The sequence below is a fragment of the Oncorhynchus tshawytscha genome, linkage group LG28 (genome assembly GCF_018296145.1).
Source record: "Oncorhynchus tshawytscha isolate Ot180627B linkage group LG28, Otsh_v2.0, whole genome shotgun sequence".
NCBI classification, from domain to species: domain Eukaryota; kingdom Metazoa; phylum Chordata; class Actinopteri; order Salmoniformes; family Salmonidae; genus Oncorhynchus; species Oncorhynchus tshawytscha.
The window spans coordinates 37,141,289-37,161,417 of record NC_056456.1 but is presented as its reverse complement, the minus strand read 5'-3'; the positions used below and the strand labels follow the sequence as shown (position 1 = coordinate 37,161,417).

Below are 20,129 nucleotides of genomic sequence, written 5' to 3'. Positions count from 1 at the left end.
CCTGGGCTGGCGTGGTTACATGTGGTCTGCGGTTGTGAGGCCGGTTGGACGTACTGCCAAATTCTCTAAAACCCTGACACAGCCTGGAGGTGTGTTAAGTCATTTTCCTGTTGAAAAACAAATTATAGTCCCACTAAGCAAAAAATAGATGAGATGGCGTATCGCTGCAGAATGCTGTGGTAGCCATGCTGGTTAAGTGTGCCTTGAATTTTAAATAAATCAGACATTGTCAACAGTAAAGCACCATCACACCTTCTCCATGCTTCATGGTGGAACCACACATGCGGAGATCATCTCTTCACCTACTCTGCGTCTAACAAAGACAGTGGTTGGAACCAAAAATCTCAAATTTGGACTCATCAGACCAAAGAACAAATTTCCACCGGTCTAATGTCCATTGCTCGTGTTTCTTGGCCCAAGCAAGTCTCTTCTTCTTATTGGTGTCCTGTAGTAGTGGTTTGTTTGCAGCAATTCGACCATGAAGGCCTGATTCACGCAGTCTCCTCTGAACAGTTGATTTTGAGATGTCTGTTACTTGAACTCTGAAGAATTTATTTGGGCTGCAATCTGAGGTGCAGTTAACTCTAATGAATGTATCCTCTGCAGCAGAGGTAACCCTGGGTCTTCCTTTCCTGTGGCGGTCCTCATGAGAGCCAGTTTCATCATAGCGCTTGATGGTTTTTGCGAATGCACTTGAAGAAACTTTTGAAGTTCTTGAAATTTTCCGGATTGACTGACCTTCATGTCTTAAAGTAATGATGGTCTGTCGTTTCTCTTTGCTTATTTGTGCTGTTCTTGCCATAATATGGACTTGGTCTTTTACCAAATAGGGCTGTCTTCTGTATACCCCCCTACCTTGTCACAACACAACTGATTGGCTCAAACGCATTAAGATGGAAAGAAATTCAACAAATGAACTTTTATTAACAAGGCACACCTGTTAATTGAAATGCATTCCAGGTGACTACCTCATGAAGCTGGTTGACTGCCAAGCTTACTATTTATATATTTTTTAACTTTTTGACTTCTACTATTCGATATGTGTTATTTCATTCTTAAAGAAAATAAAAATGTACAAAACATTTTTTTCCATACATTTTCCCTGACACCCAAAAGTACTTGTTACATTTTTAAGGCTTAGGAGGACAGGAAAATGGTCCAATTCACTCACTTATCAAGAGAACATCCCTGGTCATCCATACTGCCTCTGATCTCGTGGACTCACTAAACACAAATGCTTTGTTTGTAAATGATGTCTGAGTGTTTTATTCTGTAAATCTGGTTTGCTTAATATAAGGAAACTTAAATATATTTAAGAATTTAAAATCAAGTATTTAAAATCAAATAATTATGGACTTTTACTCAAGTGGTATTTTACTGGGTAACTCTGGGTGACTCACTTTTACTCAAGTAGTATTTTACTGGGTGACTCACTTTTACTCAAGTAGTATTTTACTGGGTGACTCACTTTTACTCAAGTATGACAATTTAATATTTTTTCCACCAATGGAAAATGTTTTTTATTTTATTTTGCATGTTGCTTCTCAGCATTGTACAGCAACACATTGACAATATCCTTTACAAACTGCAAATGTAAGCCTACACGATTGAAATAAGCACAAAATAAGTAGCCCATATGCATTTTGAACTTGCAAAAGATGTACGAAGCTATATGGTTCATGTTGCCAGCAGGATACCATCCCACTGCTGGCTTTCCTCTGAAGCTAAGCAGGGTTGGTCATGGTTGGTCCCTGGATACGAGACCAGATGGAAGTGGTGTTGGAGGGCCAGTAGGGGGCACTCTTTCCTCTGGTCTAAAAATAATATCTTGGGGACATTGCCCTTTGTAAGGTGCCATCTTTTGGATGGGATGTTAAACCGGTGTCCTGACTGTGGTCACTAAAGATCCCCTGGCACTTATTGTAGGGGTGTTAACCCCGGTGTCCTGGCTAAATTCCCAAATATTGCCCTCATACCATGGTCACCTAATCATCCCCAGGTTCCAATTCCCATTCCTCTCCCCTGTAACTACTTCCCCAGGTTGATGCTGTAAATGAGAATGTGTTCTCAGCCAATTTACCTCTTAAAATAAGGGTTAAAAATAAATATGGTGTTTCACAATGATAATGTGTTACTATCCAGTAATGAATGTCCACAGAACTACTTTGCCCCATGTATGTTACACACAGAATAATGAACTGTTGTGAAAGCCACAAAATGTCAGCCTTTTTTTCCCCAAATATGAATGACTGTATATTTGTTCAGTAAATGTGTTTAGAAAAAAAGAAAAAGTACAGCTTTTTTCCGGTAAAACTGCCCAGGAGGCACCAATGTTCTGAATAAAAAGTACAGTAGGTGGCAGTGCAATATTGGTTACGACGTTTCCGCCAATGAATGAACAGAGACCAGTGTTTACGACCTTTTTACGACAAAAGGTTCTTTATTTCCCGTGTTTACATCCAAACCCTGTTCAAATGCCAGAGATGCCCAACGCTATATAGTTGCAAATGCAAAAACGGCATCGGATGGAAGCTTTGACGAGAGACGGTTAGTTATGTTACTCCCATAGAAACTCATTCCTTGTCGAGATCTAGCATACATTTGGTGTATAATTTGGTCTGAAAACGTTATTCATACGCTCCATTGTTTACATTTTGGTGGCACGTGTTTTGAGGGTTTGAAGTGTAAAGCAATTTTGATGTTCAGTTTGCATAATCGCACGAGTCTGATATTTAGAGGCATTTAAGTCACATTTCCACCAACCAGCTGTAGTTATCTGTTCATATAGTAGAAATCCTAGAGAAATACTTGACCTGGAGGCGAGAGAAACGCACAGCTGTTTAGGCGAGGTGCTGGCAAGCGGAATGTAATGCTTGAAAAAGAAAAGTTGAGCCGCACACTCTATGAGCTCAGATGCAATAATATAATAACCTAATAACCAACGTTTCGACAGTCAAGCTGTCTTCCTCCGGGTATAGTGACAAAAATTGCGGGTCACTAGTTTATATAGTGTCAAAGGACACACAGGTGTCTGTAATCATGGCCGGGTGTGGCTTGATATCATTGGTTACTTTACAGATATAAATAGAATATGTAAAAAACATACATGGATATACGATCATAGATACAACTTGACTATATAAGCCTACAAACATTTACAATGACTAGCAAAATCACAAGAATGGTGCTACGATGCTCCGAGATTCGTACTTTTAATTTGCGCTTCATTTTACCCACATAATTTTTACCACAAGGACAAGTTATAAGATAAATAACTGCCTTAGTGGAGCACTTGATAACAAAAACTTTTTGGGGGGATCTCTTTCCCTGTTTGGGTGTGCTTGAAGGATCTACATTTGTAAGTGCCATTGCATTGAGTGCAGCCATTACACTTGTGCAGGGGTATTTTGGGGTGGTAAATCAGAGTTTTTTTTAACCAATTGATCTCTGAGATTTCTGCACTGCGGGAATACGACCAAGGGAGGGTCAGAAAAAACATTCCCGATGCTGTCATCGGATCTTAGAATTTTTCCTTGGACTACTCATAAGATACCTGCCAAGAAAGGGTTATCAAAGAACAGGCTTATAGGAAGGTCTCTGTTATCTAGCTAACTGCATTTGTGTCTGCTGTAGGTCTCCCTCTCCCCCTATCATCTCTGTCATCCAGCTAACTGAATGTGTATCTGCTGTAGGTCTCCCTCTCCCCCTATCATCTCTGTTATCCAACTAACTGAATGTGTGTCTGCTGTAGGTCTCCCTCTCCCCCTATCATCTCTGTTATCCAGCTAACTGAATGTGTATCTGCTGTAGGTCTCCCTCTCCCCCTATCATCTGTTATCCAACTAACTGAATGTGTGTCTGCTGTAGGTCTCCCTCTACCCCTATCATCTGTTATCCAACTAACTGAATGTGTGTCTGCTGTAGGTCTCCCTCTCCCCCTATCATCTGTTATCCAACTAACTGAATGTGTGTCTGCTGTAGGTCTCCCTCTCCCCCTATCATCTCTGTTATCCAACTAACTGAATTTGTGTCTGCTGTAGGTCTCCCTCTCCCCCTATCATCTCTGCGTCTGTTGGTTCCTCCACTGCGGCTGGTGTCTGCAGCTCTATGGCAAGTTGTTCAGCAGAGAGACATAATGGACTATGGGTTGGTGGAGGAGTTTGTCACCACTGTGTTGGAGATAGTTCCTGATATGATGAGTTACAGGGATAGAGTCCAACTCATCATGGGGCTGCGAGCACAGGTGAGAGATGGTGCTGATTGGTGGAGATGAGGGAGTTCCTCAACTCTCATCTCCTGAGGTGTATTCATTAGTGTGTACACCATAGTACCTTACCATATTCTATTCAGTTAACCCTAAGGGGTGTCTCAGGGGGAGTGGCCAGAATTCCTCAACTCTCATCTCCTGATGTCAGTGCTGAGTTTTTTTTGTTTGTTGGCCCACCCACCAGTCTAACTTTTCCTTCATCAGCTGGTTCTGGAGTTGTGTCGCTCTGATCACCTAGCCAACCCTGAGACCATCCAGCCACATCTGAACAGGATGAAGACCTGTATCATCACTCATAGGGACAAGGAGGTTAGTACTACCCAGTAACAGATCAAGACTTGTAACGCTGCTACTTAGTTGAATTTATTATGACTGAGCTATCCATACTTGCTGTAGATTTCTGATCCAGAGGTGGAAGCGTCAGAATCAAACTTCCTGAAGCTGATTCAAACTCTGCTGGAAGACCCAGTCGAGAAGGAATACTTCTTTCAGGTCAGTTTTGTAACTAAGGAGCTGCTGATGATTTTATTTGATTAGGATCTCATTTAGTCCTCATTCGCTCTAATCTTCCAAGAATCCTTGATGGTGATGACTCCAGAGTGAATGCTTTTACAAGGAATTGAAACTTATTATTAGATTTTTTTTAAAGTACTGAATATTGGGCCTCCCGAGTGGCGCAGTGGTCTAAGGCAGTGCTAGCTTTGCCACTAGAGTTTCTGGGTTCGAATCCAGGCTCTGTTGCAGCCAGACGCGACCCGGGAGACCCATGGAGCAGCGCACAATTTGGCCCAGCGTCGTCTGGTTTAGGGGAGGGTTTGGCCCGGCAGGGATGACCTTGTCCCATCGCGTGCTAGTGACTCCTGTGGCGGGCCGGGCGCAGCGCACGTTGACACGGTAGCCAGGCGAACGGTGTTTCCTCCCACACATTGGTGCGGCTGGCTTCCGGGTTAAGTGATTGTGTCAAGAAGCAGTGCTGCTTGGTTGGGTTTTCGGGGGACGCACGGCTCACGACCTTCGCCTCTCCCGAGTCTGTACTGGAGTTGCAGTGATGAGACAAGACTGTAACAACCAATTGGGTAGAAAAAAGGCTAAAAGTTTTTTTTTTAAAGGGGAAAAAAGTACTGAATTTCCTCTACTTGTTTGTTTCTTAGAGTGTGTTTTCAGAGGAATTTGGCCCCAAGTATAACTCAGCACTGCAGACTCTCGTGTGGGAGTTCCTCTCCAGGCTGGAGAAGCTGCTTCCAGCACCAACCCTTCAACAGGTATCATGTTAACATCTTATGACCTTCATCCGGGACCATGCTAACATCTTATTACCGTCATCGGGGACCATGCTAACATCTTATTACCTTCATCGGGGACCATGCTAACATCTTATTACCTTCATCGGGGACCATGCTAACATCTTATTACCTTCATCAGGGACCATGCTAACATCTTATTACCGTCATCGGGGACCATGCTAACATCTTATTACCTTCATCAGGGACCATGTTAACATCTTATTGCCTTCATCAGGGACCTTGCTAACATCTTGTTACCTTCATCAGGGACCATGCTAACATCTTATTACCGTCATCAGGGACCTTGCTAACATCTTATTACCGTCATCGGGGACCATGCTAACATCTTATTACCTTCATCAGGGACCATGCTAACATCTTATTACCTTCATCAGGGACCATGCTAACATCTTATTACCTTCATCAGGGACCAGGCTAACATCTTATTACCTTCATCTTAGGGACCAGGCTAACATCTTATTACCTTCATCAGGGACCAGGCTAACATCTTATTACCTTCATCAGGGACCAGGCTAACATCTTATTACCTTCATCAGGGACCAGGCTAACATCTTATTACCTTCATCAGGGACCATGCTAACATCTTATTACCTTCATCAGGGACCATGCTAACATCTTATTACCTTCATCAGGGACCATGCTAACATCTTATTACCTTCAACAGGGACCATGCTAACATCTTGTTACCTTCATCGGGGACCATGCTAACATCTTATTACCTTCATCAGGGACCATGCTAACATCTTATTACCTTCAGCAGCATACTGTCATAAAAGTTGTTTTTAAAATTCACTGTACAAAGATATTTATCCTTAAATGACAAATGACCTTTAAGTGAATAACTAGATGGTTATATCAAAGTGAAAATATGTATAAAGACACATTTCTTAAAAGCTACCACATGTGTTTTTATGTTATAATACAAAATGGATACATTGGTCTTTTTAAAAGTCATTCTCTCTCTTCCCATTAGACGGCATCTTGGTTCCTACCTGACCCCTCTGTCCTGGAGGAGTGTGTGCAGTGTGTATCCCACCCTCAGCCTTTGAAGACCCTTCTCCAGCACCACAACAATACATGTGGACATGTAGACACCAATGGTAGGAGAAATAGACTTTGGACAGGAAATAATGTTATGTGATTTTTAAGCTTTTTCTGGACCCCTCTTCCCAACAGCTAAAGGTCCCGACGCTTCTGCCCATGTGGGGGATTCTTTACTTTACGCACAGTCTCTGCTCTAACTAGTAGAAAACCTCCCTTCACTTTGGACAGGAAATAATGTTATCAGATAGCCCATAACATTTTAATGTTTGGCTTTAATGGTTTAATATGGACTTTTTTTTCTTCTTCTACTGTCTTCTGCTCTACTCGTACTGTCTTCTGCTCTACTCGTACTGTCTTCTGCTCTACTCGTACTGTCTTCTGCTCTACTCGTACTGTCTTCTGCTCTACTGGTACTGTCTTCTGCTCTACTCGTACTGTCTTCTGCTCTACTCGTACTGTCTTCTGCTCTACTCGTACTGTCTTCTGCTCTACTAGTAGAAAACCTCCCTTCACATTTCTGACTGTCAGACGTGAATGACAATTCTTAATGTTTTACCAGTGCAACGTCCGTGCAGCATCTCGGCATACCAACCATTTCATCTCAGAGTTCATGGAGATATGCATTTAGATCTTCTTGAGTTGCACAGTGTTGTTTTGAATTCAGTAGCCTACAGTGTTGTTTTGAATTCAGTAGCCTACAGTGTTGTTTTGAATTAAGTAGCCTACAAGTGAGCATTATAATATGCTTAGTTATGTAGAATACTATCATTATGTGATCTTGCAGACATTTGATTCAGACTTTGATTTAACTTGATTAAACAAGCACAATTCACCAGAGCATCCTGTTCTCTAGGAGTAGAGGAGAGCCATCCCGCACATGCACAGAATCTTCTGGACCTTTAGCCATCGGGAAGAGGGGTCTAGAAAAGTCAGATCTGCAACCACTCCATATGAGGATATAACATGTTAGCCTTTAATGTTTTACATTTTTTTATATATAGACTTTTCTTGTCATCCTGTCCTCAGGTCTGTTTTCTGGCGACAATCAAATCCCAATCGAAGCTGACCCAGAGGTCCAATCAGAACCTGTGCAGCAATGTATGAGCCATGTCTCATCTGACAATGAGTTAGACATGACCCCTTTGTTGGAACTGGGGATTGATTCAGACCGAACTGTGCACAAAGGGGTGGAGCCGGTGCACAAAGGGGTGGAGCCAGTGCACAAAGGGGTGGAGCCTGTGCACAAAGGGGTGGAGTCTACTTCTTTAGAGGTAGGGCATATATACAATGAAACTACAGAGAAAAATATTAAACACAACACACCAGGTAAAGAGCTAGCAAAATATATGCAAAATAATACATATTTTCACCACCTTAACACTGACAGTGGGCTGAAAATCCAAGGAAAAGCCCACAGCAGCCAACAGGAAGTGCAGGACATTTCTAGTTTATCTACTTCCTGTCGGCTCCATCAGCCAACAGTGCAGCTGCACAGACTTGACATTGCTGATATGCTGTTACCTATGACGGAGGTCTCTTCAACACCGAGGAGAGAGAGGCTTCAGATTGACAAAGTGGGATCCCAAGGACAGAGAAGAGGACAGGTCATATCACAAAAGAGTGAGAGGAATATCAATGAAGAGCCCTCTGATGGTCAACCTCAGTATTCTCTGGCCCCTGACCCATCCCTTACCACAGGGCAGCCTAAAAGAAGCAAGCGTGTCAAAATATGCTCCTTGTGTGGAAAGACTTTCAGCGAAGGAAAGGATTTGACGGCACACATAAGATGTCACAATGAGCAGAGCCCTTCCAAGTGCACCCAGTGTGGACAAGACTTTGAACACCATGAGGACTTACAGAAACATCAGCAGAATGTGTGTGAGGCGGCAGCTCAACCAGAAGAGGACGACATGTCTACGGCATCTTTTAAGGAGGATAACATGTCTACGACACCCGTGGAGGATCAGACGGAGCTAGCATGCACGGAGCTATCAGAGTCGTCCAAAGCCAGGACATGCCGTGTGTGTCATAAAACTGTCTATAGTAGAAATTATTTGAGAAAGCACCTGAAATCCCAACACGGTCAACTCCTGAAGATACACAAGAAACACAAAACATTTTTCTGTTGCTCTTTGTGTAATAAGACCTTTGGATGCAGAAATGATTTAAGAAAGCATCTGGAATCCAAACACAGTCAACTCCTGAAGATGCATAAGAAACACAAAAATATTATCTGTTGCATTATGTGTAATAAGTCCTTTGATCTTTCTGAGCCAAACAAGTGTGAGGTGAACCAACAGAAACTCCCCAGGAAGGCACACCCAGAGGCCAACACACTTATAGCTTCAGTGATACCACAGCCCTTAAGCACTACATCCCAGAACCCAACAACCTCCAATGCTCTGCCCATTCAGGCACAGTTCTACAATGACTACAGAACATGTCTTTTGTGCAATGAAACATTCGATACCGCAGAGACCATGAGAAAGCACCTAAGATTTCAACACAATATACTGTCTTACTTGTGCCACGATTGTGGGGAAAGTTTCCCAAGCAAATTAGATCTTCAGAAACACTCAAAGAATTGTTTGAGTATTCCAGATTCAAGAAAATGTCATGAGTGCAGGAAAATTACTCCTCAAACAACGCAGCCGCAGGCAAACATTTGTCAGGAGATGAACCAAAGACAACAGCAACTACCTGCAGGGGGAAATGAGATGGAGATCCCTCAGTCCTGCAACACAGACGTTAACTCCTTAAATGACTTGCAGCAATGCCAGCCAAATGAGTGTGAGAAGATTCACTTTCAGGGAGGACAGCAATACTGGAGTGAGGAGGTTGATCCAAACCAGCATCCAGAGGAGGTTGATCCAAACCAGCATCCAGAGGAGGTTGATCCAAACCAGCATCCAGGGGAGGTTGATCCAAACCAGCATCCAGGGGAGGTTGATCCAAACCAGCATCCAGGGGAGGTTGATCCAAACCAGCATCCAGGGGAGGTTGATCCAAACCAGCATCCAGGGAGGTTGATCCAAACCAGCATCCAGGGGAGGTTGATCCAAACCAGCATCCAGGGGAGGTTGATCCAAACCAGCATCCAGGGGAGGTTGATCCAAACCAGCATCCAGGAGAGGTTGATCCAGAGGAGGTTGATCCAGCCGACAGAAGCAGTTGTCTGATTCCAAGGGAGAATGGGACAGATGTTCCCCAGAGCCATAGCACTTCACCCCAGAACCCAACAACCTTCGATGCTCCCCCCACTCAGACACAGCCACCTGGCATCTCTCCCCCAGCCTCGCTAAAATCTAGAACATGCCCTTTGTGCTCAAAATGTTTTGCTTATAAAAAGACCATGATGCAGCATCTGAGACGTCATTCACAGGGTCAGGGACCCTTCATGTGCACCATATGTTCAAAGAGCTTTGGTACCGCCAGCGATTTGAAGAGACATCAGGGAATTAAGAGCGGTTGTGGGCCAAATCATCGTAATCTCGTTGTACCTGAGAATGTTCCCACAGAACAAAAAACTGTCTTCTCCTGCCCCCATTGTCAGGGACAGTACACGAGTGAAAAAAAAATGAAAGCACACATGGTATGTCACACAGGAGATGGGTTCACCTGTAGGTTTTGTGGCAAGATATTTGCTGAAGATAAGAAATTACGCAATCATGTTCGTTCTCATATTGACAGACGACATCTATGTGACACATGTGGTAAAGATTTTACATCTCTGTCTAACTTGAAAAAACACACACTTGTACACACGGGAGAACAGCCGTACATTTGCCCAGACTGTGGCAAAAGTTTTAGTCTGAAGGGTAACCTGAAAGTCCATCAACAGAGTCATACAGGAGAGCGGCCATTTGCGTGCACAATGTGTCAAATACGCTGTTTCACTCAGACTCATCTAAAACGGCATATGTTGAGGCACACAGGAGAGAAGCCTCATAAGTGTTTGGCTTGTGGGAAGACATTTCAACGGAAAAACACATTGAGGAAACATCAGCAAGATTCGTGTTCTTAGTTCTTGGCTTTTACACACTGCAGACTCAGTCATACTTTTTTTTCGCTCAACATTGATTACATTCAGTTGATGACATTAATGGCTTGCAATTGGTTGTAGGTTCTAGTCAACAGACAAGTAGGCATCCATCTTTTGCTACTTTAACTTTTTGCATATTTGTAATATCTAGCAGTTGAGTGTGTGTGTGTGTGTGTGTGTGTGTGTGTGTGTGTGTGTGTGTGTGTGTGTGTGTGTGTGTGTGTGTGTGTGTGTGTGTGTGTAAAGGATATTGTCAATGGGTTGCTGTACAATGCTGACAGAAAAATAATATATATTCTGTTTTGTGTCAAATGTTGCTTTTTTTTTTTCTGTCAGCATTGTACAGCAACCCATTGACAATATCCTTGACAAACTGCAAATGTAAGTCTACAAGAGAGATTGAAATAAGCACAACATAGGGATACATTTTGAATGTAAACAAGTATAAATTGTCACCACTCCATTTTGTTATTGTGTTTAACAATGCTCATGTGCTGTGACCTTATTTAATATTATGTATTGATTACTTCTTCAGTCTTTATGCGATGTGCACTGCACAGAACACAGGAAGTATAATAACTGAATTATTGTAATGTTTGTGTCAGTTTAATCCTGTAAGGGATGGATTGCCAACTGGCAATTTGACACAAAAATAAAATGTCATTCACCACAATCTGTTAGCCTTTTCCCCCACACAACTCTGCCCAGGAGGGTGCATTGTTTTAAACATTTTCAGATGGAAATGTGACTGTCCATTATCCATCCATTCCCTGTCTGCCCTGTCCTTTCCTTGTGCGTGCTACTGTCACAGTACAGTAGGTGGTAGTGCAACGTTGGTTACAACGTTAAAGCCAATTAATGAACACAGACCAGTGTTTACGAACTTCTTAAAAAACAATGGTTCTTTATTTCCTGTGTATACATCCACCTGGTCCGTGCTATCCGGGATCCTTGGGACGACTCTACCCCCCCCCATTGAAGTAGAAATGTATAAAATGGTAAGGGTTTAGGTGTTGTCCTCCCGAGTGGCGCAACGGTCTAAGATACTGCATCTCAGTGCTAGAGGTGTCACTACAGACCATGGTTCGATTCCAGGCTGTATCACAACTGGCCGTGATTGGGAGTCCCATAGGGCGGTGCACTGTTGGCCTGGGTAGACCGTCAATGTAAATGAGAATTTGTTCTGAAACTGACTTGCCTAGTTAAATAAAAAGGTTCGGTAGAGTTTAGGTTAGGGACATCCCAAGGATACCAGATAGCACAGACCCATCCAAATCCTGCTCTATACCAGAGATGCCAAACACCTATAGGGGCAAGCAGTGTGCAGGGGGACATGAGACAAAGAATGCGTTGTATTGGTGGAAAAAGTTGTGTGTGTTAACGGTAGGGGTACACATGGTGCTGGAGATCAGAGGTGTCTGCTGATTTCATTTGATTTGATTTTATTAGGATCAATCTTCCAAGAGTCCTTAACATTAAAATACAATGTATAATACAAACACACTTTCACATATAACACACTATTACAAACATACATAATACACTAGCATAATGACCCAATAAATACTCAATCTAAAAAAATATTGATTCTTCATCTACTATAGTCCCACAACATTTCTATATACTATATTTAAATTGTTTTTAAAAAATGTTTAAACTTATATATTGAAAGGTTTCTAGTTTGCTCAGTTAATTTATTCCATTTCTTTATTGCTCTAAATCGAAATGTTATTTTGCCCATTTATTTTTTCTGTCTGGATAACGCATAGATGGTGGACAATCTATTCCTAGTATTTACTGAATGTCTGTCTCTTACCAACTGAATACCATTGTGAATAGAACTTGGCCGTTTTAAATGATGTATATTATGAAATAAGATAAGCATGTTTTTTTCAATTATCTTGTCGATTGATGACCAACCGAGAACACTGCGCATGACTGCAACAGAAGAACCATATCTCCGCCTTAAAACAACCCATGACTGCAACAGAAGAACCATATCTCCGCCTTAAAACAACCCATGACTGCAACAGAAGAACCATATCTCCGCCTTAAAACAACCCATGACTGCAACAAAAGAACCATATCTCCGCCTTAAAACAACCCATGACTGCAACAGAAGAACCATATCTCCGCCTTAAAACAACCCATGACTGCAACAGAAGAACCATATCTCCGCCTTACAACAATCCTTGCTGCTTTATTCTGTGCATTCTGCAGCCTCCTAACTTCACTAGATGATGCATTTCCCCAGACCACCGAACAATAGTTCACCTGACTCTCAACCAATGCCTGTGTTATTTGCTGAAGGATTTTTCCTGGTAAATATTTAGCTATCCTTCTGATTATGCATGCTGTTTTAATATTTTTTTTTACATAGATTAGTTATTTTAGACGACCATGATAAGCAGTTGTCTAGCTGCACTCCCAATAGGTTGGTTTCTGCCACTTCTTCAATTTGTACTCCTCCCATACTTAATTGTATCCCATGCTGTTTTGGCCTTTTCCTAGTTGAACAGACCAACATAACTTTGGCTTGCTTGGTGTTTAAAGCAAGTTTGTTTTGGCAAACCCATTTCCTGATAATCTCCAAATCTCCTTGCAAAGCTTGCTGTACCTGTTGAACCGATTGTCTTGCTGCATAAATAGTAGTATCATCTGCAAATATAGTAGCTTGAGTTTCAACCAAGGCATAGGGAAGGTCGTTGGTGTATATTAAGTAGAGAAGTGGCCCAAGGCAGCTGCCCTGCGGTATTACACAGTTTAACACATTAGGGGGAAAAAATGAACCATTGATATAGGTAGACTGTTTCCTGTCAGTTAGATATGACTGTACCCAATTCAATGCTACTTCCTTAAAACCATAATGCATTAATTTTGTCAAAATAATTTCATGATCCACTAAATCAAATGCTGCACTGAAATCTAAAAATAGTACACCTACAAACCTACCATTATCCATAGCATTGAGCCACTGGTCAGTCATGTCAACCAATGCAGTGGTAGTGGAAGAGAAAGGCAAGTTCAGGTTGCCAGGATCAGAGTAGTGCAGAAGGTGTGGTATGCTGAGCCAGTGAAGAGAGTAGTAGAGGAAGATGGGTCCAGGGTGAGGGATCCTAAGAGGAGCCCTGTGAGTAGGCCGAGGCCAATAGATAGTGGAAGGAATAACATCTGCCTCCAGTAAGTTTTTTTTTTTTTTTTTTTTTTTTGGGGGGTTCATGGTCATGGTTGTCAACTGTACTGCAGGAATGGAACTTAAATCACAGAGGATAGATGTTGTGGGGGCAGCTGCAGAGAAGTACTTACATACTTACGTGTATGAGATTTTACTGCAGAAGAGTTACAAGATGTTTTGAACGATAGTGTCCTGTCTTCCAAGGCTGCTGGCCTGGAGTAGGATCAGACAGGGCCAAAGTAGTGGAATAGTGGTGAGGTTTTAGTGGGTGCAGTGTTAGTTGGTATAGTGGTCAGGTTTTAATGGGTGCAGGGTTAGTTGGTATAGTGGTGAGGTTTTAATGGGTGCAGGGTTAGTTGGTATAGTGGTGAGGTTTTAATGGGTGCAAGTGTAACCGATGTGAAATGGCTAGCTAGTTAGCGGTGGTGCGCGCTAATAGCGTTTCAATTGATGTGTGCAGAGGGTCCCTGGTTCGAGCCCAGGTTGGGGCGATGAGAGGGACGGACTAAAGTTACACTGTTACACAAGGTTAGTTGGTATAGTGGGGAGGTTTTAATGGGTGCAACGTTTAGTTGGTATAGTGGGGAGGTTTTAATGGGTGCAGGGTTAGTTGGTATAGTGGGGAGGTTTTAATGGGTGCAGGGTTAGTTGGTATAGTGGGGAGGTTTTAATGGGTGCAGGGTTAGTTGGTATAGTGGGGAGGTTTTAATGGATGCAGGGTTAGTTTGTAGGGCTTCTTTTTTTTTTTTTAAGCGTAATACATTCACACAATAGAATAGTACACCTAGAACATTTATTTGCGGACCGCCATAATACCAAAGAAGAAGAAGCAGTAGCTACAAGGGTAAAATACATAGGAATACAACGAATACAGCGAATACAACGGCATCGGATGGAAGCTTTGACGTGAGATGGTTAGTAAATGTTGCACTTATAGAAACTCATTCCTTTTCGAGACCTAGCAATAAAGTTGCTGTAATGTAATATCATTTTGTCTGTCACGTTTAAAAAAAAACGTTTTTTTTAAAAGTAGTATAAGTATTAAAATGGATTTATTTTGTCTGAAAATGTGACGCACGTGCTCTGTTGTTTCCATTTTGGTGAAAGGTTACGTCCTGCCTACTGTAGCAGAGGCGAAGAGAGAGAGAGATGTCTGTATTCTCCAGCAGGCGGTGTCACTCACCAAGCAAGGCGTTGTTGTATGGAGGTGAATGTAAGTGTCAAATTTGGCTAACAAAAACGGTATGGCTTATTTGATGGAATAGAAGTTTCGTAATGCTTAGGGTGTTCACGCGCGTATAGCTCTCATTGGCTAGAATGGCCCAACTTGATCTTGCCTCCTCATTGACTGCCTTCCATTTTTGAAGATATTTCTTTTTCATTGTTAGAGTGGCCACTACAGTATCTGGTTAATATAATGGAAAATATGTGCCTGTATTTTGTGTGTGTGTGTGTCTGAACAAGTATAAAACCAAGGTAGTTAATTTACTGTCACCTGCAGTTATGGAACGTTTCCTCATGCGCAAAACTCCCCAGAAGCGGGCGCGCGAGGCGGCGCGAGGTGGGCAGAGAGGATGGGAGTGGTAAAACCCCTACAGCTTGAACATCGTTGCGATTCTAGCTTGGCTGGTGGTGCATTTGGTAGCATTTGGTGCATTTGGTAGAACGAATCCCTGTCAGTTATGTGTAGTATCTGCATACTAATACCATCAGTATTAAGCTTTTGTTGAAAAGAAGAAAACAAATATATAAACACACATATATATATATATATATATATATACCATTTTTTAAATATGGTTGCTTAGCAACTTGCGGAATAATATATACAGTTTTGTACACCCCCCAAAAAAGTATCACTTGTCAACAGCTTACATTGAAATAAATTGTACATTTTCACCTCCCTCTCTCTTTCAACATCGCCAACTACACCTCCGATGATAGTTCTGGCTTTTGCTTTCACTGTATGCTAGCAGGATAGTCCATATCTCCAATCTGCTTTGCTGATAGTGATGTGTTAATTGTTCTAATTAGAACGTATGGTAAAGCCTCAACCCTTAGCCTCTTTTTTTATAAGTACAAACTTTTTTTGTGTGTTTTATGTGACAGAGATAAAACGCAAAAATAGAGAAACTTTCTACCTGAGCAACTTTCTACTCGAGCGCAGCTCCAGTTGGGTCATTATCATTCAAAACAATGTATTCTAAAATAAATTGCACGAGCGCCTTCAGTGAGTTTAGGCCTTTAGGATGATATTTCATTGATTGATCCCTCCCCATGACCTAGATATACTGTTGCTAGCCACAATTCTGACGTGTGCTCTGATATTTGCTTCACTGATTTCTGCTCATTTTGGTCATTACTGAAACGTGGTTAAGGAAGAGTGCTTTGAATACTGATGTTAATCTTTCTGGTTATAATCTTTTTCGGCAAGACAGATCTTCCAAAGGTGGTGGAGTGGCAATCTTTACCAAGGATCACCTTCAGGGCTCGGTTGTCTCCACCAAATCTGTCCCCAAACAATTTGATTTGCTGGTTTTAAGCATTAAACTTTCAAATAGCTCTTCGTTGACTGTTGTTGGGTGCTATTGTCCTTCATCAGCACCGGCCTGTACCCTGCCCACCCTAATCTCTCTCCTGGCCCCTTACACTAAGTCTGAATTTGTCCTGTTAGGTGACCTAAACTGGGACATGCTTAAACCATCTGACCAAGTACTAAAGCAACGGGACTTGCTAAATCTTTCTCAGATTATTACCAATCCCACAAGGTATGACTCCAAACATCCAGAAAAGGCTACTCTCCTCAACGTTATCCTCACAAATAATCCTGATAGGTATCAGTCTGGTGTTTCCTGTAGTGACCTTTGTGATCACTGTTACAGTCTGTGCTCGTAATGGCTGCTCAGTGAAACGACCTGTCCTGATTTGTCATAGACGCTTGCTAAAAATCTTTAATGAGCAAGTTTTCCTTCATGAACTGGCGTCTGTAAAATGGTATAGAATCAGCTTGGACCTTCTTTTTTTGGTATTGTTAACGAACATGCCCCCGTAAAGAAGATTATAATTAAAAACAGGTTCAGCCCCTGGTTTGACCGTAATCTTGCAGAGTTACTCCACCTTAAGAATTCCATTTGGTGAAAGGCTCTGCACACACATACTCAGGCTGACTGGCTCTCGTTCAGGCAAATGAGAAATAAGTGCACTCAGGCTGTCCGGAAGGCTAAAGTTAGTTACTTTAAGGAGCAGTTCTCTCTCTGTGGATCTAACCCCAAGAAGTTCTGGAAAATGGTGAAATACTTGGATAATAAACCCTCCTCCTCACAGCTGCCCATGTCCCTTAATGTTGATGATGTGGTTGTTACTGACAAGGAGCACATGGCTGAGCTCTTTAATCACCACTTCATTATGTCAGGATTCCTATTTGACTCAGCCATGCCTCCTTGCCCGTCCAACATTTCCTCATCTCCCACCCCTTCTAATGCGACTATCCCCGATGCTTCTCCCTCTTTTTCCCCTGCCCCGCTACAAAGTTTCTCCCTGCAGGCAGTCACAGAGTCCGAGGTGCTAAAGGAGCTCCTTAAACTTGACCTCATAAAAACATCTGGGTCATATGGTTTAAGATCCTCGTTTTTAAATTTTTTTAAATTTTATTTCACCTTTATTTAACCAGGTAGGCTAGTTGAGAACAAGTTCTCATTTGCAACTGCGACCTGGCCAAGATAAAGCATAGCAGTGTGAACAGACAACACAGAGTTACACATGGAGTAAACAATTAACAAGTCAATAACACAGTAGAAAAAAAGGGGAGTCTATATACATTGTGTGCAAAAGGCATGAGGAGGTAGGCGAATAATTACAATTTTGCAGATTAACACTGGAGTGATAAATGATCAGATGGTCATGTACAGGTAGAGATATTGGTGTGCAAAAGAGCAGAAAAGTAAATAAATAAAAACAGTATGGGGATGAGGTAGTCTGGAAGGAGAGTTTACAGTCTAGCCAGACACCTAGGTACTTATAGATGTCTACATATTCAAGGTCGGAACCATCCAGGGTGGTGATGCTGGTCAGGCGTGCGGGTGCAGGCAGCGAATGGTTGAAAAGCATGCATTTGGTTTTACTAGCGTTTAAGAGCAGTTGGAGGCCACGGAAGGAGTGTTGTATGGCATTGAAGCTCGTTTGGAGGTTAGATACCACAGTGTCCAAGGACGGGCCGGAAGTATATAGAATGGTGTCGTCTGCGTAGAGGTGGATCAGGGAATCGCCCGCAGCAAGAGCAACATCATTGATATATACAGAGAAAAGAGTCGGCCCGAGGATTGAACCCAGTGGAACCCCCATAGAGACTGCCAGAGGACCGGACAGCATGCCCCCCGATTTGACACACTGAACTATGTCTGCAAAGTAATTGGTGAACCAGGCAAGGCAGTCATCCGAAAAACCGAGGCTACTGAGTCTGCCGATAAGAATATGGTGATTGACAGAGTTGAAAGCCTTGGCAAGGTCGATGAAGACGGCTGCACAGTACTGTCTTTTATCGATGGCGGTTATGATATCGTTTAGTACCTTGAGCGTGGCTGAGGTGCACCCGTGACCGGCTCGGAACCAGATTGCACAGCGGAGAAGGTACGGTGGGATTCGAGATGGTCAGTGACCTGTTTGTTGACTTGGCTTTGAAGACCTTAGATAGGCAGGGCAGGATGGATATAGGTCTGTAACAGTTTGGGTCCAGGGTGTCTCCCCCTTTGAAGAGGGGGATGACTGCGGCAGCTTTCCAATCCTTGGGGATCTCAGACGATATGAAAGAGAGGTTGAACAGGCTGGTAATAGGGGTTGCGACAATGGCGGCGGATAGTTCAGATTGTCCAGATTGTCAAGCCCAGCTGATTGGTACGGGTCCAGGTTTTGCAGCTCTTTCAGAACATCTGCTATCTGGATTTGGGTAAAGGAGAACCTGGAGAGGCTTGGGCGAGTAGCTGCGGGGGGGGGAGCTGTTGGCCGAGGTTGGAGTAGCCAGGCGGAAGGCATGGCCAGCCGTTGAGAAATGCTTGTTGAAGTTTTCGATAATCATGGATTTATTGGTGGTGACCGTGTTACCTAGCCTCAGTGCAGTGGGCAGCTGGGAGGAGGTGCTCTTGTTCTCCATGGACTTCACAGTGTCCCAGAACCTTTTGGAGTTAGAGCTACAGGATGCAAACTTCTGCCTCTCTGTGAAGTCCATGGAGAACAAGAGCACCTCCTCCCAGCTGCCCACTGCACTGAGGCTAGGTAACACTGCGTGTATTGGTTCCTGACTTCCCTGAACAGTTGCATATCGCGGGGACTATTCGATGCTAGGGTTTGTGTCGTCTTAAGGGTCAAAAATGACCCGCCACTATGTTTAACAGCAGAGAAAACCTCCTAAATGATATTTTTCTACTTGAAATTTGTTGACTTTTCCTAGAGTGACCCCAACATTATAAAAAGTGAAACATCGCCTTTGTTCCTATTTCCATTAAGGCTGTACACCACCAGGGTACAACGGTTGTCTTAAGGGTAATTTTTGACTCAGCAGTTATACAATAATTTACACACCACACAAACCACAAAGACACACACACACACACACAATGAGAAATGTAGATTATGTGTACTACTGATTTGAACTCAGCCAGCAGCTCCTGAACAGGAAGATCACCATGGTCGGCACAGTTAGAAAGAACAAGCCTGCCCTCCCCCTGCACTTCTCCAAACAAGGCGAAGAGAGGCCTTCTCATCAATGTTTGCCTTCACCCCCACCACCACTCTAGTTTCTTACCTCGCAAAGAACAATGTGGTTCTTCTGAGCACACTGCACAAAACGGCTGAGACCAGTGATCATGAGGACAGGAAGCCAGCCATCATCCTGGTCTACAACCACAACAAAGGAGGCATGGACAACCTGGACAAGGTGATTGGAACTTACAGCTGCAGGAGGATGACTGCCCGCTGGCCCCTGGTCATCTTCCAAATCAAATCAAATCAAATTTTATTTGTCACATACACATGGTTAGCAGATGTTAATGCGAGTGTAGCGAAATGCTTGTGCTTCTAGTTCCGACAATGCAGTAATAACGAGCAAGTAATCTAACTAACAATTCCAAAAAAAACTACTGTCATACACAGTGTAAGGGGATAAAGAATATGTACATAAGGATATATGAATGAGTGATGGTACAGAGCAGCATAGGCAAGATACAGTAGATGATATCGAGTACAGTATATACATATGAGATAAGTATGTAAACCAAGTGGCATAGTTAAAGTGGCTAGTGATAC

General features: G+C 42.8%; 1 protein-coding gene across 2 annotated transcripts; it reads left to right on the top strand.

Moving 5' to 3' along the window:
• Window positions 1–2,438: 2,438 nt before the first annotated feature.
• Window positions 2,439–11,330, top strand: LOC112226407. 2 transcript variants are annotated; one of them, XM_024390795.2, is made up of 7 exons: window positions 2,439–2,547; window positions 4,041–4,243; window positions 4,472–4,576; window positions 4,664–4,759; window positions 5,419–5,529; window positions 6,545–6,671; window positions 7,642–11,330. In XM_024390795.2, exons 1-7 carry the CDS (start codon window positions 2,508–2,510, stop codon window positions 9,792–9,794), a joined length of 2,835 nt encoding a protein of 944 aa, XP_024246563.2. In that variant the 5' UTR covers window positions 2,439–2,507; the 3' UTR covers window positions 9,795–11,330. The 2 variants fall into 2 exon arrangements, with proteins under 2 accessions (XP_024246563.2, XP_042164056.1); XM_042308122.1 differs by lacking the exon at window positions 5,419–5,529.
• Window positions 11,331–20,129: the final 8,799 nt, after the last annotated feature.

Coding starts and splice junctions, on each gene's coding strand:
- LOC112226407 (XM_024390795.2), top strand. CDS start 2,508: ATGCAAAAACGGCATCGGATGGAAGCTTTGACGAGAGACG. Junction 4,577..4,663: donor TCACTCATAGGGACAAGGAG/GTTAGTACTACC, acceptor TACTTGCTGTAG/ATTTCTGATCCAGAGGTGGA. Junction 5,530..6,544: donor CAGCACCAACCCTTCAACAG/GTATCATGTTAA, acceptor TCTTCCCATTAG/ACGGCATCTTGGTTCCTACC.